The following is an 18,739-nucleotide window of genomic DNA, read 5'->3' as shown; positions in this document are numbered from 1 at the left end:
TCAGCTTCCATTCACTTTTATTGCCTAGGCACAAAAGCAATGCAAGTGAATGGGTCCCGCCCTGGTTACATCATTTTTTCAAAATTAAGACCCGATTTGGTAAAAGAAATTAACAAACTTGACCTTATTTTGTACTATATTTAGTGATGTCAAAGATTTAAAAAAAATAATGGAAATGATGAATTTTAAATGGTCTTCACCTTTCACCTTTACATACTAAAGACTTTTACATTTTCTGACCGCTCCAAGTCATAAGTGATACAGTTTAATACTATGCAAAAGGGTTCAGAGTCAATAAAGCCATATATTAAATCAAGATTTGCGTTAGTTTATTTTGAGCAACATGGTAAAACATTCTTTTGTCATGAAAAAAAAAAAATCAGAAATACAAAACAGCATACAAATCAATTGCAAGACACTGACTTCCGTGACATCATCTCAGCCGGTCACACTACCAAGGAACCACATAAGTTTTCTGAACAGGGGTGGGTGGCACTTTTACTTAGGGCAAATCTCCCACACTTCTACAGACGCGTCACATCCAACTACAACTTTTACCCAAAACATATACATACTGCTGATGAGAAGACAGACAAGATCAATATAAAAGCAGGATGACAAATCCACAGCACAGTGACTCTTTTAAAGTACTCTTCTTTAGCAACCAGCATATCATAGGTTTCAGCAAATTTGTCAATTTACATATTGTCAATGCATATTGTCTTGTGTTATATGACGAGTGAAGAGGGTGTGGACATTCTGATAAGATATGTAAATAACATTTGATTGTATGCATGGTATCCTTTGGCATAGGTAATTATCAGTTGAAACAATTGTGCTTTTTTTGGTTTGGCACCCAAGCGATTACTTTTACTGTTGGCCATCTTACTGCACAAAAGTCAAGCCGTAGTAAGACATTCAAGTTCCAAAAGTAAATCTGAACATGCTGATGCTGAAGAGTTTGCTTTGGTGACCGACAGTGGTTCCAGTTGAGCATTGGATAGACTCTGCTGAGATTCATTATGAAGATATACATTATACATTTTAGACAACAAATATAAAGAAACGTCAACTCGAAAGAATAACCATTTGTTTGAATTAGTGACAGTAACAATGACTAAATAAATGGAGGGATGAAGATCAAATGAGGAATGAATCAGAAAGTGCAAAAGCAAGAAATGAAATAGAAAAGCACAAGAAAACAAATATGCAGTGAATGAAGGGAAATGGTGAAGGAGAAGTTTTAGTACATGCTGAAAGCATACACCGAGGAAAAAACTGGGATATAAGAGACAAAGAAGCTGAACTTTGGGCTAATAGAAGACCACACTTGACTTTCCACCAGGTGGGTTAAGTACTTTGTTGTGAGAGCGAGGGCGTGGTCCTAGGCGTGGCTCATGGTTCTTTTCTGCTGGTTGCTCTGTGGCCGATTCAGAATTCTTATTGGCTGCTGGTTCTGGAGCTGGAGCAGGTTCTTCTTTGGCCGGTGTGGGTGGAGGAGAAGCCACCTCAGCCTTCACCTCTTCAACAACAGGTTGCTGCTTAGGTACTGGCGCTGAATAAGGAAAATAAAACTGCTAGTCAGCGATTAAAGAGGAATAAAGAGCGTGACAGGCAGGGGTTTTTAAATCACTTGATTTATTTACCTGGTGGATCTGGTGTAGCTTCAACAACCACACTCAAGTTGTCCTACAAAAAAAGGATTTTAGAGTTAAAAGCTGGTCGTGGTTCTTCGTGGAATTTCTAGGTTTTGTGGGAATCCTAAACAAAACGGTCACTCTTGAGGTCTTACTTTTGGTTTGTTGGGGTGACTTTTAACAGAAGGTGGGTTTGGCTCTGTACCCCAAAATATGTTACTTGTTGCTCCACCAGGGGGAACAGGCTTTTTCTGAGCTTTAGGAGCCTCTGGTTGCCCAAATATTCCACTGCTCTTTCCACCTGTCACAAAGGAAAAACAATAAATAAGCTTGTAGGTGCACAGATGCTTGTTGTGTTAATGTCACATATAGAAACTTGTAAATGGACTGGAATCATTGATTTCAAAAAGATAAAAAAATACAAGCAATGGTCTTTTGGTTTTCAATACAACCACAGAATTCACAAATTTGATTTGGCTGAATGTACTTAAGTCACTTTCAACCAGCCCCAACACGATTTTAAAGTAAAATATTTTAAAGAGATAAAGTCAAGGTTCTGCCACACAAATGCCAGTATGAACAAAACAGTTTGAGATGAGATGAGATAAGTTCACATGCAAGATTGACCCCACTGCCATTAAATGGACACAAAACAAAAACATTTCCAGACTAGAAAGAGACAGGACTTAAGGAAAATCCCTGAGCAATACAGCCTGTCGAAAGAAAAATGTGGACATGATCAACACCTGCATCCAACAGCATGAAGAATTCCAGCTCAAGCTACTATACTGCTCATTAGGAATACATCTAAAAATACATCTAAAGCAATAATTTAAAAAACAAATTTTCCTAATTTACTTATCTTAATTATATTAAAAACCTATATGAACTGGAAAGACAAGGCATAGACAGGCAAAAGTAAAAGCTGTTCTGAAACATGCAACATTGACCACGGTTACATGCACCCTCATAATGCAATCATAAAATTATTTGGATTTTGGCAATACTGCGATAACACTTTTTCCTCATATGACCGCAATCATTGTGATTAAGCTCAATCGCAGTAAGCATACTCGAAGTAACATGCCGGTTTTAAAGGCAATAAGGCATGTAAACACCTTAATCGCGTTGATGCTACTCTGATAAAGGTGCGCATGTTCTTCCGTCACGCACCTTAAGTGCGAATAAGTTTTACCATCAACACAACTCGCAGCCAGCAGTCTCTGCTCCTTATCTTCATACAGAAACAGCGCGAACGCGATGACAAAGTACACAAAAGCTGCAAAGACATTTTCATCATATTTCTGTATTTATCACACCGTCGAATAACCATGAAACGCATCCAGAGGAAGGCGTTTAGCATTTGACGCGATTCACACAAATATATTTAAGTCTTAACTCTGATTATTGGAAATAATCACATTTTTGGTGCACATTTAAGCTAAGTCACTGTGAGAAAGTGCAAAAACTAAACTTGAATTTAATGTACTAGCGGCTAGCCTATAACTAATTCATGTTTGTAACTAATCTTTTTTATGTATACGGAACAAAATTTGTTCACACCATGTTGCTAATAAAGATTATTTTGTTGACTGAGTTTTTGTCCAAAACAAACAGAAAAGATCCCAGCATGCATTGTGGCATATTTAGTTTGGTTTTGAATCAAATTTTAAAAAGGATTCTGTTTTAGTGTTTGCTAACATCATTTTTGCAGCTGTTGTTGAAATTGCCTGTTGTATTTAGTTGTCTTTCAATTAATGATGTTTCATGATAGTCACCGTGAATGATGTTTGTGTTTCTGGTGTTGAGATCTAAGTGCATGATCCTGTTCTCCAGCCCCTGAAAGTGGATTCAACACAAACTGCTTGTGCAGTAACTGGACCAATGTTTTGGTCTTTCCACACGGCTAGTTTGTCAGGGTGTATATAATTTTCACTGAGTGTTTCGAAGCTTTGACATTCCTTTTTGGTGTCCAGATATTGAATGCAGGAGGAAGAAAGCCTTTAAACAGATCTACTGAAGCAACTACACTGCCCTGTGAAGATTTTAACTTTGAAAGTGCAATAGCCCCCCAAACAAACATTAGGACAATTAAATATTCATTTTGCTGAAGGAACGCCTTCACAAAGCTCTCACCTGGGGGATTAGAGCGTTTAGGACTACCCTGAGTCTCTTCTGGAGGGCCAAAAATAGAGGAAGACATCTTGTTTGGCCGTCTAGAGGTGGATGTGTCTTCCTCATAACCACCGAAGAGATTGCTGGAGCCTCCACCAGGAGGTCTTAGAACTCTACAGAAAGACATACAGAATTGTAATATGAGCTTAAGTACACCATTAATAATTGCTTTCTAACTGATTATCAAATTAATAAATGATCAGTTTAACAAAGCAAGCATTGCAAAGACCCTTTATTCACACATTTGTTATAACAAATTAGCGTTTTTCTAGCAAAACATTTTATATTACTGCTCAACAGCGCCATGTTGGAGGGAACAGTACATAGTAATCGAAGCTTATGTGTTCAGGCTGTTTTACCATTTAACAAACCATTAACTTCATACTTTGTGAACGATTGATGCACTCATTGAAGCCTCACACTGACGTTACTCAAACCAAACACTGCGGCAAAACTACGTTTACTAACAACACATCGAGAAATCGGGGTCACTTTAAATTTGGAAAAGAGCACAATTTATTCAAAATCGTTACTTTATAATCGATTAAAGTAAATTACGATTATATGGCTGACAAAACTTAATCTTTGAGAGTCCGAGCATATTCCGCTAACTGCTAACAATTGATTATCTCTATATTAAAACCAAGAAAACATACACTATCATTATTTCCCACTAGAGTATAAAGAGTATATCAATGCATCTTAAGGATGCAATTTAAAGGCACATTTTAAACCAATCAAGCGTAAGAATAAATGCTCGGCTAATCTGAGTTAGCTGTTAGCTCTTGGACATGCTCAAATTCCTCTTTCACTTATCTAGTAATGACCACTGATGAACAATGAAAAACGTTACAATAAACCAACTACAAACACTGGATTGTCAGCACGCGGCTCATACCTTGAACTTGGTTTGGCATTATTCTCAATTCCCTGAAACATATTTGTTGAAGTCATGATTGCTTGTCACAGTCTACTACGACGTGACCCACTAACTTCACCAACACCCCTAAAGCTGTCCTGCCACAACCGCTGTGTGCTAAACTGGAAGTAAAAAAAAATGGTTCTCAAGTTCGCCCGACCACGCCCAGGGAAGCTTGATTTCATATATCATCATGGGAATGGTCCACTCAAAAATCAATCTCAATGAGACCGAATTCTATTGGCTGTGGAAGTCTCCATGTACGGATTCGCATGCTGATTGGATATTTTAATGAGCTACAAACGCACACTGTCGTTCTCGAAATCTTTAATTACGTACACATTTTTAAGGAAACAATATAATAAAAGATTATTATATACAAATATAGTTCTGCATTAATTCTAATGTAAAACATAAATATTTTCAATGTTTAGCTGCCAACAAAATCTAATTTCAAACAGATCACAGGTTGGGAGATTAACTAATGCAAATGTGACCCTGGACAACAGAACCAGTCTTATGGCTCATTTTTTACCTATTCTGAAAGCTGAATAAATAAGCTTTATATTGATATATGAGTTGTTAGAATATGACAATATCTGGTTGAGATACAACCGTTTAAAACTCTGAAAGAAAAATCGATAATTTTGACCCATACAATGTATTTTTGTCTTTTACGTAAAATCTTCCCGTGCTACTTAAGACTGGTTTTCTCATCCAGGGTTACAAATATGTAAATATGCATTTACAGATCAAAGAAAACCGAGTCAGGCATCAACATTGTAATATAACATTCAGTCTTGAAAAAGTCAAAATGATCGTTTTCTAAACTGGAATAATTCTGTGTATATACGAAAACATTAACCTGTTTAAATGTCATTGGCACCCACTAATAATTCTTACTGCCATACATATATTGTCTGTTTTCGTTCACCAGGGTGGGACTGTTATTTTAAAACATTTTTTGATGACTAAAATGACGCTGTATAAACGTAAGTCTTGATTGGATGCTTTTGAAAATACGCCCCCGGACGATTTCTTGTGATGGATTGGGAAATTGACGTGTCTATCATTTACGCACACGCAACGCGCTGCATATCGACCAATCACGGCTTTTGTTTTTGAGTCGTAGTAGGCGTGCTTGAGAGCAGAGAAAAACAGGAAGGGATGCAGTTCTCAGTGGTTCTCCTGCTTCTCTGTTCTAGGCTCTTTGGATACCGTGGAGATTTTCAAAGTCAAAGGGAAACCTCCTAAACAGGTATAGTACTTATAAAATCTTTTTTTCAACGACATATATAGCTAATATACATTAATGAGCTCTTTTTTAAACGTAACTCGTGCACGGAGCGGCAAGTAAACTGTTTAGCTAGCAAGTTAGCGGACCAACTTTCCTCAATGACAGTTCTGATGGCATTGCTCGTTAGGTACCCGTTGTTATATTAACTGTACTGTGAGCTGTCAGCCTCTTTGTGTTGCTTCAGATTTTGCTTGTAGGCATTGTACATTTAGGTTGTTTGTGTGGCGACAAGCTTCAAGTATATATCATCAAGCAGTCAGCTGCTGACACACTTTGACATGTAACAGTCAGGCTTAGATTGTACGATACGTTACTATGGTTTAGCCATCTGATGGTCTCAACAATTGTGCATGTGGCTTTGAATCACATCGTCCGAGTACTTTGAGCTTCATATTTTACCACCACCTGTCATTTAGTCAAAATCATATACTTTCCTCGAAAACCCAGAGCTTCATACATCCTTTATCCCTTAGTTTTAACTAGACAAAATGTGTACTTTTGTAACCAAATGTAATTACGTTCTCAAAAGTATTAAATAAAGGCTTTTTGTTTTATCCAAGTGCTCCCACTGACAGCTGCAGCTGTTGATGATAAAGCAGCTGAGGTTAGCACCATTGCCCCACCATCTCTCATTTCATAAAGACATTATTACAACGTTTTTCATGGGATGAATCCAGATTAAAGTTGTGTTTCACCAGCAGCAAAGCAAAACGTTGTCAACATAGGATACAGGTAACATCATCAAACATATAAACAGCAGAGGACCTCATAACATCTAAATGTGCATATTTGCTGCAAATGTTAACAAAAATAAACTATAAAGCGATCAAACTTTATAGATCAAGTATGTAACTCTGGTTTTGCACACAATTGTGAAGTAAGATAGGCTTTGTAATATACTGACACAGCAAAGAGATCTGAAGACACACCCTTTTTAGAGTAAACCTAGTTGCAAGCTATTGAAACAATTATTTACGAAGGGGGTGAGATGGGAGATTCGAGAACGATTCAGAACTGCTGATTGGCACTGTTATAATTGGGATGAAGAATCATGTGACTTGTTTAATTCATAGCTGCGTTTTCAACCCACAAACCCTTCTGTATACAGTGCGTGATCTGTATCTGGTGTGCTCATTGTTGAGATGATGACATCAAGGTGCACTTTATGCATATTTTTGGTAAACGTTGGGACTGTGATGTCACGGAGCAAAATTGAACATTTTAACGATAAATCAGCATCTACTGTTATGATGACGTAGGTCAAACAAGCAAAGTCCAGGCAGAGGATAGTGACCGTATGAATATGTTTGTTTTGACTGAAATATATAAAAACCCCGCGCTCGTGTTGGTAGTACAGCCGCGTTGTGATCGTGCAGTTTTTATAGTAAACAAAAACGTAAATGATAGTTGTTTATGTTTGTGATAAAAGTATTGAGTTTGTGAGTCAGAGTTGCTTTGGCTATGAGAGCTCCCAGTTGCGCTGCGCGGAGTTGAACCCCAGTAGGAGCAGCAGCCAGGAGAGGACGACTTTGCCTGACCTCGTTTGCGCTTTGAATATGTTGAAAATCGTCAGGTTTGGGCTTTTAAAATCTTCGAACTCATGGTGAAGAGAAAGAAGACACCGTCCGCTTTTGAAGAGCTAGAAAATGGGTAAGAAAGCGTGAGAAACGAGCACTTTAATTAGAGGTCGAATGCGCGAAAGATTTTCGTTGTCGTTTCTGCAGGGCGCTAAAGTGAAGGCGCTCGCGTTTGAATCTCAAGGTAAATAAAGGACGGCTCGCAACTCGAGCCAGGCAAAACTAAACAATAGGGAGGCTAGGAATATTGCGGAATGTGCGGTTTCGATCAAAATCGTAAATGAGAAAAGAGGTGTTTTTCGATGCGATTTGTCGGGACGGTGCGAGGGGATTTGAAACAAACAGCGGCGGCCATGTTGAGTTGAGGAGAACGTCGTCTTTCCAAGTTGATCGTTGTTTTGTGTCACGGCAAATGTTTACAAATATGCTTCGTTTATGTTTTGCCAGGATGACAGTGGGCCAAGGGGGCGGTTCGGGTGTCGAGGGGCCGAGCAAACCGGACCGAAAGCTCGAAGGGGGCGAGGATGGAGAGAGCGTAGATCAGGCGAGCGATGAGACGAGTACAAAGAGAGTAGCAGAGGAAACACTTAATCCATCAAGCACGTCCAGCTCCGGTTCGGCTCCGACACTTTCTACCGAAATACCTAGCCCTCCCGGAGCCCAGGTCAACCCGATAGCTCTCTCCTCAGCCACACCGGCCCCGAACAACCAGGACCAGCATCATTTTCTCCGATCCAGCGTGCGACCTCCGAGCAAGCGGTTGAGGAAAGATGCCGAGTCCCCGGCGCTGAACGGTCACGGAGGCGCAAAAGCGAAAGGTAAGTGGCCATCTGGACGTGTGTCCACAGCTCACCTGTAGCACAGGACATTATGCATCCATTCTTTATACGTCTTATTTACTTTTGAAGGCGTTTTAAGCCATTTAACGTGTGATGTGTGAGCTTATGGATTGCTTGTTTTTTGACAACGCAGTGAAGCTGTAGTGCAACTTGTGAGCGAAAGTGATTTGACAAGTTGGTCACATTGTAAAGGTCAACACTGGGATGCTTTGCTTGCACTATATTCATATTTATTGAATTTAATAGCATCACTACGTTATTTTGAATGAGAAAGCTTACATTTGTTTTTTGTTTTTTTCATTAAGTTTAGCTGTCATTCTGACAGGAGTTTAATTTTGATTTCTGAGTAAATCATGTCATGAGTTTAAATAATCTGATTGTATTCAGTGTTTGTAAATTTCATGTTTATTTGTAGATCGCATCTAAGGACAATCGGTCTGAATGCTGGAGTTTGTTTGGGATGCTCATCGCATCTAGTTGTGTGTTTGTGTGTAATTGAGAGGTGGAGAGTGAGTTGCTTCTGTTTCTCAACATGTTCTTTTTGGATCAGTGCACTTAGCAGCAGGTCTGGACACCCTCCGAGATACTCTACACATACTTCCTGACATGCAGATACTGTCATGCCAACTTGCACCCAAATAAAATTGAAATTGAAATAGGTTCATTTTTATAATAGATTCCGGATCTTGAGTCTCATTTAGTTTCTCTAATGAGGTGTAGAGGTTGACTGCTTTTCATTTCAACTCTCTGCCTAATATTATGAATATTAATATACTGGTATAAACAATATATTCTGTTGTTTAAACAATATATTCTCTTGTTGACAATATAAACCATATATAAAATATAAATTTGTATAAAATTTAAATATTCCGTATTAGTTTTTCTGGTTTATCAATTCAAATATTATGAATAGGAATAAAGTATTTGGTTGCACAGCCATCATGGAAATAAAGCTATTAATAATCACATTTCAGCACCTCAGTAACAGTAGTTTTGTGTTTGTTTTCTTGAAAGTTTGAATCCTGACATTTGGTTGATGTAGATAAGCTTGTCACATCACACAATACCAACCATAGTACTGGTCCAGTATGCTAGGATTGACAATAATTGTGATATTGATAACCACGATCATTGATATTCTATTAATATTACTGATTTTATGTAGTAAATAATTCAGTGCCTGTATCTGGTTTACAGTCTAACGTTGTAGGTGACCTTTTTACTTTAAAAGCCACAGTGGTTACAAACTCTCTTTCTTTCTGCATCCTTGCATAACTAAAAATACACAACATTAAAGATGTATTTGAGTTGTATATTTTTATTTATCATTTAATTTATAATACTTGTTTCATGTTCTAATAAATGTAATAATGTAGTTGTCCTGATGTTTACAGAATGTGTTTAAAACAACACACTAACCCTGTTTCTTTACCTCTCCTTATCAGGTGCAGAAGCAGGTCTCTCTGTGTGTGTGACAGCTGCTGCAGGTTCAGCTGGAAGCTCTGGAGGAGGCGGGACATCCAGATCTGCCCCAAAGGGCCAGGGCCCTGCAGAGAAGGAAGATGGGGGAAGTCAGAAGCGAGTGCGCAGACAGTGGGAGTCCTGGAGTACTGAGGACAAGAACAGTTTCTTTGAAGGACTTTACGAGGTGATTTTTCAACATTAAATGATTTGGCCAACTTGCTTAAAGTTCTTTGCAATTGTAGGATTTTTCCGTGGATTTTCTCACCCGATTAGTCTGTTACTATCAGACATGGAAACGATTCTTAGACTAGCTGGACCTAATCTATTATAATGCATTTCATCTTACTGCTCTAATAGGGATTTTTATTTAGTTTAGTCTTAGGTTTATAACGATTGGTTTCAAACCTCTGATATTTAAGCTGAAGTTCAGCATCACTAATAATATGATTGGGTTTGTATTTTATTTTCTGTCTTTACCTCCCTCTTTCACAGCATGGGAAAGATTTTGAGGCCATTCAGAACAATGTTGCTCTTAAATATAAAAAGAAAGGGAAACCTGCCAGTATGGTGAAGAACAAGGAGCAGGTACGCCATTTCTACTACAGGACCTGGCACAAGATCTCTAAACACATCGATTTCAACAATGGTGAGATTGACAGTAAGAAAAAGATGTACCTAGCATCACTTTTACATTTACCCATTTAGCAGACACTTTTATCCAAACCAGCTGAATTTACATTGAGTGTGTCACCTGGATCTCAAGTTAAATGCTCTTCCTCACTGCCTAGTTTCTCAGTCAGAACATGATCAAATCATGTGTCTGCCCACACCATGCACATTTGCATGCATGTTAATGATTAGTTAACATATCCTTATTGCAACTTAAATCTAGATATTTAGCACATTTTAAAGGCAGCACATCGTCCTCCATAATGTGTGTCGTTGTGTTTCATATTTTGGTTGTTAATCATTGCCAAGTGCACAGGTAAAGATTCTTTTTATTTTTGAATAATTTTATAAAACTCTTCACTTCATCCTCTTCTTTCTTAGTTTATTCCCGTGTTCTAAAGAAGTCCTCACAAGAGCTCTATGGCCTCATCTGCTACGCTGAACTTAGAAAGAAGGTTGGAGGCTGTAAGTATATCCGATAAATTTGTTTCTTCATCAAGGGGGACATTTTAAATGGTTGCATATGGGAACATTGTGAACTTGACATTCCATGTTATCTTCTGTTCCAGTGATGGATGACAAAAATGTGGCCAAGCTAAATGAACTTATTCAGCAGGGGTAAGTGTGTCTTTATCACCATATCTGACTAAAAGGTCACTTTCACTTATGTTTTGAGAGTGAGCAATTGGAAATGTATTGTACAAGGAAGCATTAGGTCACGTGTAATGGGAAAGTGTATGTCATGTCTTTATACACTGTGATCCAACCATGATACTAGTTTAATTTTGTGTGTGTTGTTTCAGGGCCACCACCGTGCGCTCCAAAGGCAGAAACCTCAGGATCAAAGCTCCCATGTGCCGTGCTCTGAAGAAACTCTGTGACCCAGATGGTGTGTTTGTGTGCGATATAGAGTCCAATATATAGATATATTAAAGCATTGACTTCAGTGAAGCAAAAGAGTAAGGGTGAGACCAGACATGACACAGTGGAGCGCTATGGGCATTTAGGTGGGCGAGCGTGATCCATGTGGCTGATCTCCATAGTGTAGGAGGGGTGGTCCTTCACTGTTTCCATGGTTTCAGGACTGATTGGACAATGCAAATTTAGGACACCAACAGATTGTATGTGATGTATTTCGGTGTTATAGATTCTCTTACAATCTTCCGCTCATCCTTTCAGGTGTGAGCGATGAAGAAGATCAGAAGCCTGTGCGTTTACCCTTGAAGGTTGCTGTGGAGCTTCAGCCAAGAAGCAACCACTCCTGGGCTCGCGTCCAGAGTCTAGCCCATAATCCTCGGCTCAGGTGAGCTTCACTAATGCACACGTGTTGCCCCACAGATCCTTTAAGAGATTTTAGAGATGGAACTAGCTAATAAAACTTAACATATTCATTTTCTTATTGATAACGATTCATCAGGTTATCAGACAAGTAAATGAGATCCTTTTATTTTCATTTGAATCATGTAATTTATGGGCTGTAGTCTAATATATCTGGTAATGATCTCTTATTGGTGTGTTTGTAGGATGGTGGTTGAGCTCCACCGGAAGGTCTCCAGTCTCATCGAGTTCCTGAAGCAAAAGTGGGCTATGCAGGATGAACGAATTGTATCCTTGAATTCACATCTCAGTCATAACTTTAATTTCCTTCCTTGTTCCTTCTCATCTGTTTAACGGGATAAATGTATGGTGCATTACCCTTAGGCGCCTTTATACTAGTGCGTTTTCCTTTAAAAGCTTGCTACGGTTACGCCTGACATTAACACTGCTCCAGAGTTTTTCTACCTCCGAAAACTGAGACTTTTGGAAACGTTTCTGTGTAAATTGACAATAGCACAGACTTAAGAATACGCATTGCATTTGCTTCCCTGATTCATTAAGCCCCTGTCATATGAGCCATTACGCTACCTGAAGACGACAATGACCAGCCTTGAAAGGGCCGTGAAAACAACAGGGTTGTTTGACTTCAAGCTGCGCAAACACGGATCGACGCGGTGACATTACTGAAACGCAAGAGACGAACGAGAGCCATATGCTTTTAAATAGCTCACTCAGTACTGCGATGTCATTGCGCGGCGTGCATGTGGGGATGACACCAAGTGGTTAACAAGGGTGCAGCGCAACTTTGATGCACCAAAAAACAATCAAACATTAATTTACAGAATTTGTTTAATATAATATTCCTTTGTAATAAATAAAATTAAAAACATTTGGACATTTTCCTTAAACATCACGTAACAATGCTGTTCCAACAGTGCCATACAATACAGAAATCTACTTTATAATAACTAATTATTTTTTTACAAACGGGAATACAGCAATTCATTACCAATGAACCAATAAAGTTACTGGATATAAAGGAGGAATGCAATAAATCATCTTACCATTTAAACCGTAAAAAAGTCCCTTTCACTTTTTTCCTGCGCACTCTTTCTCCATCCTAATGACGCATACGGTTGCTTTCAGTGGAGAGAATGACAAGTTTACATTCAGTAAGTGACAAATGTTTGGAAACGGTGTACACATTCATTTGCAAATCATCTGCGGGTGCTTGTGGAACCTGCTGCTTCTCTATACCAGTCTCACTTCACAGAAGATGTGGAGAGACGCTTATGAAAACGGGCTAATGTAAACAGCACCTTAGTATCCAAACCCTAGTTTTGTGTTCTGTTCTGTTCTGCAGTCGTAATTGGCCTTAACATAATATGTGTAGCGTAAGAGCCTGGCGGAACGAGAAGCTCTAGAGGGCCTGGCCCGGTCTAGCGAGTCGGAAGACCTGTTTCTGTTTCCTGCAGAGAACAGCACAGTAACTACTTTACCAGGTGTGGCTCGCGTTGTACACTCAAAGGCCTCCTGCACCGTGTACTGGCAGGAGAGTGGGCGTTGCCGCACGGGTATTAGGGATTTACCTGCTGCTCACATTCTGGGAATTCAGCCTGCTAGAGGGAAATCAGGCAAATCTGGCCCAATGGGAGGAGACCCTAAAAAAGGCGATGGGCATTCTGTTGATACTTCAGACACCGGCACTTCAGCTCCAGGGTTGGAGAACAGTGTGAACTCACCCCTGTACACTAACTCTCCCTTTGTAACTCCGGTTAGTCCAACCCTCACTTCATCACTTCCTATAGGACTGGAGGGAAGTGGGACGGGGACTGCGGAGCAAGAGACTCTGTTAGGTCAGCCTCAGACTGATCCTAGTGGGCAGGACACAGAAACTCAGGGAGAACTTCCTCCTGTAGAGAGCAGGACTGAGGAACCTGGAACAGTGGTTACATCAGATAAAGGCCTGCCGCAAATGGAACTCGTAGGGCGTGGTGAGGAAGTGGGTGGGACTGGACGATCTCCTCAGCAAATCAGAGAGGAAGGATGGACCTCACAAGGCTCTGAGAATGTGACACTGGCAGAACTCTACCTCATGCTGGGCAAGCCAGGAAAACTACAGTTGGAGTATGAATGGCAGCCTAAGCCTCACCCCTCAGCCCCACCTGCCGCTCAAAATGTGTTTCGGTGCCTCTTGAGACTTGTGTCATCTGAGGTCAACCCCAAACCAGTGAGTCCACTTATTATGATTTTTATGCATTTCCCTTTTAATTTTTTGCACGAAAAATAGAATTAAACTTGTGTGACTATTTTGTCCTGATTATTTGGTCTTGCATAGTCTTATTATACATGTATTATTCTGTTCCAGACTCCAGAAGTGTGTTCAGTAGGAACATCACCTTTAAAGTCAGGGCAAGAGGAATCGTCTGTTACTCCTCCAGGCAGAACTTCAGCCGGGGCAGCCCGTAGTCCCAGCTGTGGTCGACAGCAAAATGCAGCGCGCTCTAAAATACTTTTGAATAATGCAGGTAAAATCACACCACAGTGTGTCATTTCTGCCTAAATGAAAGTGCAAAAATGACCATAAACAGGATTCCCAAACACATTTGCAAAAAACATGCCATTGATGCAGTCAGTTTTGCTATAATTGACTGTTCAGTAACAGGCTTTGTATATTCGACTGTGATAGACGAAAGTAGTTGAATGTTAAAAATGTGTGTAATGAATAACAACCCAAAACTGTAAAATGTTGTGTTCCAATATAAATAGACCAACAGCAGATAATAGCTGGAGGTGTTACTACCCTTATGGTCAATACCGTCTGTTCTTGAATGAAACCCATTAGCGTACTGATTCAATATTACAATATCTCACTACTCTCTATTAGTTTAACCCCCAAGGAAGTAGCTAGCTGAAATTTCAAAAAGATATATTCTCCACAGGTGGGAGAAGTTTGCCACGTTCTCTGCTGGCCTCCGGCGGTGACAGTGAGGGGTTCGCTGTCCCGACAACTCTGCCTCCCAACAGCTCCCGCCAGTTACGGGTGTTCTCTGATAATAAGGAGGCGGAGCTAGCCTTTCGCCAGCAACTGAACTCCATCAGTCTTAGTTGTGTAAGTGTTTTTTTATAGAAATAAGGGAACCTTTTTGTGGGGGGAATGAGAAAAAAAGACAACAAAAAATACTTCCAAAAACATAAACCACAATGTTTCAATGTACAGATTTTTTTCTCTAATTGTGCTTTATTTTGTCTTTAGTCAGATATGTTCTTGAAGCATAGGAAAATAGGGAGGGGCCGTCCATTGAGGAAACCTCTTGTGGTTCAGGTGAGTGTTAATGAAAAGACATGCAACATCTCTCATGAACTACAGACTTGCATAGTTTTATCTTTATCTGTGTGTTACTGGCAAATGATATCAGAGGCCTATATTTTTCCCACAGAGGACGCTGTTGCCACGAACAGCTGGAGACACTTCACCACACGTGTGCTCCTTCTCCATTCTCTCGAATTCATCTGCTACAGGTAATGATAGTAATGACAGTTTTTGAAAGTGTTCGCAAACACTTTTCCTATCTCTCATTAAAATGCAAATCAGTCAATTATTGTCTTGTAGTTGTCTCTGTCTTTACACTTCAAGACTCATCACACACATCACGGTCAGTTTGTTATTCCATCAATCTTTTTTTTTTTTTTATCAGGTACGGGTTCCTTTCGTCCAATACAAACTCGTCTCGCCCCATCAAACCGCCAGCTTCCGTCAAAATCCTCGTCCACTGGTGCTAGTCCTGCTTCCACTAGTCATCTTTCCAGTAAGTTCACAACCAAACTGTAAAAGGAATTTATACACTTCATTTTAAATTCAACAAAACATTTATATCTTTTAAATGTTTCAGGTGCAATTGACATGGCAGCAAAATCGGCAGGCATTATCCCAGGCAGCCCCTGTCGAGATGTGGAGGCCCCGAGCATAGACAAGGCACTTGTGCATGCTGAAGAAGCCATAAACTCCACACCTGAACAAGAGCCCGATCTACACGATCAGGAGCCTTCTGAGGTGAGACAAAAAAAAATTGTCAAAGAATCTTTACTCTGGCCTGTTTGTTTCTGTTCTGAATTTAACTTTTTTTTGTGTTCAGGAATCGCTTCAGAATGGTGTCTCTCCACCGTCTCCAGGGGGTGGAGACTCTCTTTTAGCCCCTCCCAGTGTTGCTTCCTTATTGGATATATCTCTGCCGGGCCCTCCAGAAGAGTCTCTCCCTTCTGGAGAGGCACAAACACACATCAGTGACTCTATTATCGAGCTCGCCATCAACTCCCATTATGGTAAGTCTTGGATAGCTGTAGATTTTAGTTGTGGGGGAGATTTTATTTCACTGTTCCATTTCTCTTTTTCAGATTGTTTTAGATTGAGCCATTGAAATTCTTCATTGGAAATGTATCTTAACTATTGATGAAATTAGTATGTTTAAAAACATAATCAGGGCAGAGTCAGTGTATCCCAAATGCCATGTATCATCCAATACCTTTTAGGTCCAATGTGTCATTTTTGTGGAGAATTTTGTTGTTTCTAAAGTAGCTAAATGGACAAACTGCTTTAAAGAGTGCGTTTTTATAAATACTTCATCTCCTTCGCCAAAGAAGCGAAAATGTAACGACATCTTAGCCCAGTGTCAGCCACAGTGCTTCGAAAGAGAGGGGCGAGTGGTGGAGTGATCAGTTGGTTACAGTTCGCAACACTGGACCTTTAAATAGGACATATCTGGATTTATAAATATACGTTGATGCCTTCATGCGAGTTTTTAGCAAAAAAGAGAAATGTTCTCTGTATTTTCCAAAGTGTATATTTTGTCTGTCTCATTCAAGTACTTTAATATTGCATTCTCAGGTGATGGATCCTTGCTTTCACCTCCTAAGCTTAATGGAAGTGATAGATCTAAGCTCCTCCCTTCTCCATGTCACAGCTGGATGCCATCACCCACACATGACCCTCAGTGGTACCCCAATGACTCTACTGATTCAAGTCTCGGCTGCCTGCTCTGTATGTAGAACAATACATTCATGATGATTCATTTTGTCAATCACCCAAATATTTTAAGTTGCTGTATAGATTTTTTTTATAAGTTGTGCCAAAGACAAACTCGGCATCAATACAACTCTACAGACAGCATCTTCACATACACTTACCGAGTACATTCAGTGTCAACGTTATTGACAAGTGCATCTCTGGTTTTTCCTGATTGCAGCTAGTCTGGCATCTCCTGATAAGGCCAGAAGAACATCCCTTCCCCCATCCAGCAACACAGCCTTACTTGGACCCAGTCTGCTGGACGGCAACTCCCATGACTGTTTTCAATCCCGTGGCCTACCTGATGCTGCTGAGGTGAGAAGCCTTTTCATCACTGCCTCTGAAACAGGAAGTCCCAGCTGCTGTCTGGTAGCTGAATGTTGTTTGATACGGGGCATTATCAACAGATGCTTTGGGAAATAAACAGGAAGTGAGGGCAGAGCAGGTGTCTCATTTAGGTTGACAGGTGCCATGAAGATTCGCAGATGTTATTGAAGGTCTGACTGTTTTCATGTTACAGGTGGATACTCAGCTGGCCTGTATGATGAGTGAGAGCAGCGTTGATTACATCGCCCGCTTCAATGACCTCGCGCAGGAGCTGTCCGTCACAGAAGCGACCCTCCCATCTCCAGTGGACTGATTTAGTGGGTGGGGTCAGCCACTGCCTCACCTCTTCTGATAAAGCTGCAGTTATCAATCACAAAGCGTGGATTGGAAAGAAGAATGTTAACCAGAGCAACATACAGTTTGGAATCAGTTTCAGCTGTTTGAAGTGCAATAGATTGTCGGGATCCACAATAGCATTTGGGTTTTGTGGATTTGTATGTGTGTGAGAGAGAATGTGTGGTTTATATATGTGTGTTTTGTAGTACTGGGGCTGGGGTTTTAAGAGCCGCTACCAGACAATTTAAAAACTGAAGCATACTCCAGTTTACAATGCAACCTCATGTACAGAGAAAGTAAGACCAGCCATATCTGAACGAATTACTTTTTTTGTATGTTAATTTGTCTCATTTTTGTATGTGTGCATGTGCATGCATCTGTAAGTGGAGCCAAGGATTGTATATCTTGTGTCTTTGTGACTCCTTTCCTGTTGTACGTCATACATGTCTTCATAGGTGGGGCAAAATATTCAAAAGCCATAGAAATGCATTTGTGTACGTATGTGCACACCCTCCACGTTAACCTGTTTTGTTTTTAAAATCTGCACTACGAAAAGGGACCGATAACAAGGGCTTTTTTGTGATATGAATACAGGAGCTTAAAATATCTGACACACTAAGGTTATCCATTACACAAATGCAGTATAGTTGCCTCAAATGCAAGATCAAACATCTCTAAAAAAAGTTTTTTTTCCCCTCCAACACTAGGTTTTATTTCCTACTTTCCTATGATATTGATCCAGTAAGGGGGTAATTATTGAACAGGGTTCACTCATGTGTTTTGCTTTTCTCTTTTTGTACGTGAGTGCGTGTGTATATAAATGTGAGTGTTTGCACAGATGTAAATAGACAATAACAAACCCCAGTATTTACTGCTTTTGTAACATAATGTAAATTATTATCAGTTGGTTTATTTATTGATAATTCGCAGAGGCTGTGTCCTTTGTTTCATTTAACATGTCTCATGCAGGCCTATAAGAGCTCTTCTTAACTGTTTTAAAGATTTCTGTGTTGTTGAAATAAGTTTTCAACCCAACTGTGTATAAAATATAGCTGACGCTTACTCCCGTGTGTCTGTGTTTTAACTCAAAAACCTGCCAAAACCACAAGAGGAC

At 39.9% G+C, this 18,739-nt stretch overlaps 2 protein-coding genes across 9 annotated transcripts; one reads left to right on the top strand and one right to left on the bottom strand.

Moving 5' to 3' along the window:
* Positions 1 to 307: 307 nt before the first annotated feature.
* jpt2 (Jupiter microtubule associated homolog 2) lies at positions 308 to 4,869 on the bottom strand. The gene is made up of 5 exons (XM_056751924.1): positions 4,711 to 4,869; positions 3,774 to 3,925; positions 1,793 to 1,938; positions 1,647 to 1,689; positions 308 to 1,555 (listed from the first exon to the last, which is right to left on the bottom strand). Exons 1-5 carry the CDS (start codon positions 4,764 to 4,766, stop codon positions 1,314 to 1,316), a joined length of 639 nt encoding a protein of 212 aa, XP_056607902.1. The 5' UTR covers positions 4,767 to 4,869; the 3' UTR covers positions 308 to 1,313.
* Positions 4,870 to 5,899: 1,030 nt separating this feature from the next.
* Positions 5,900 to 18,687, top strand: cramp1 (cramped chromatin regulator homolog 1). Of its 8 annotated transcripts, none has more exons than XM_056751842.1 (20): positions 5,900 to 5,989; positions 8,053 to 8,423; positions 9,893 to 10,095; positions 10,404 to 10,569; positions 10,962 to 11,045; positions 11,150 to 11,198; positions 11,384 to 11,469; positions 11,760 to 11,883; positions 12,104 to 12,185; positions 13,291 to 14,127; positions 14,266 to 14,425; positions 14,840 to 15,009; positions 15,154 to 15,222; positions 15,338 to 15,419; positions 15,596 to 15,706; positions 15,791 to 15,951; positions 16,034 to 16,220; positions 16,783 to 16,935; positions 17,141 to 17,277; positions 17,483 to 18,687. In XM_056751842.1, exons 2-20 carry the CDS (start codon positions 8,054 to 8,056, stop codon positions 17,600 to 17,602), a joined length of 3,351 nt encoding a protein of 1,116 aa, XP_056607820.1. In that variant the 5' UTR covers positions 5,900 to 5,989; position 8,053; the 3' UTR covers positions 17,603 to 18,687. The 8 variants fall into 8 exon arrangements, with proteins under 8 accessions (XP_056607820.1, XP_056607819.1, XP_056607821.1 ...); XM_056751841.1 differs by lacking the exon at positions 5,900 to 5,989 and adding an exon at positions 6,601 to 6,632; XM_056751843.1 differs by lacking the exon at positions 5,900 to 5,989 and adding an exon at positions 6,665 to 6,760.
* The last annotated feature ends 52 nt before the right edge of the window (positions 18,688 to 18,739 follow it).

Source organism: Triplophysa dalaica, chromosome 7 (assembly GCF_015846415.1).
Source record: "Triplophysa dalaica isolate WHDGS20190420 chromosome 7, ASM1584641v1, whole genome shotgun sequence".
Taxonomy (NCBI): domain Eukaryota; kingdom Metazoa; phylum Chordata; class Actinopteri; order Cypriniformes; family Nemacheilidae; genus Triplophysa; species Triplophysa dalaica.
This window is presented reverse-complemented; position numbering and strand designations above follow the sequence as displayed.

Coding starts and splice junctions, on each gene's coding strand:
- jpt2 (XM_056751924.1), bottom strand. CDS start 4,766: ATGACTTCAACAAATATGTTTCAGGGAATTGAGAATAATGCCAAACCA. Junction 1,690..1,792: donor GTCACCCCAACAAACCAAAA/GTAAGACCTCAA, acceptor CTTTTTTTGTAG/GACAACTTGAGTGTGGTTGT. Junction 1,556..1,646: donor AGCTACACCAGATCCACCAG/GTAAATAAATCA, acceptor TTCCTTATTCAG/CGCCAGTACCTAAGCAGCAA.
- cramp1 (XM_056751836.1), top strand. CDS start 7,886: ATGAGAAAAGAGGTGTTTTTCGATGCGATTTGTCGGGACGGTGCGAGG. Junction 11,046..11,149: donor TAGAAAGAAGGTTGGAGGCT/GTAAGTATATCC, acceptor CTTCTGTTCCAG/TGATGGATGACAAAAATGTG. Junction 16,221..16,782: donor CGCCATCAACTCCCATTATG/GTAAGTCTTGGA, acceptor TTGCATTCTCAG/GTGATGGATCCTTGCTTTCA.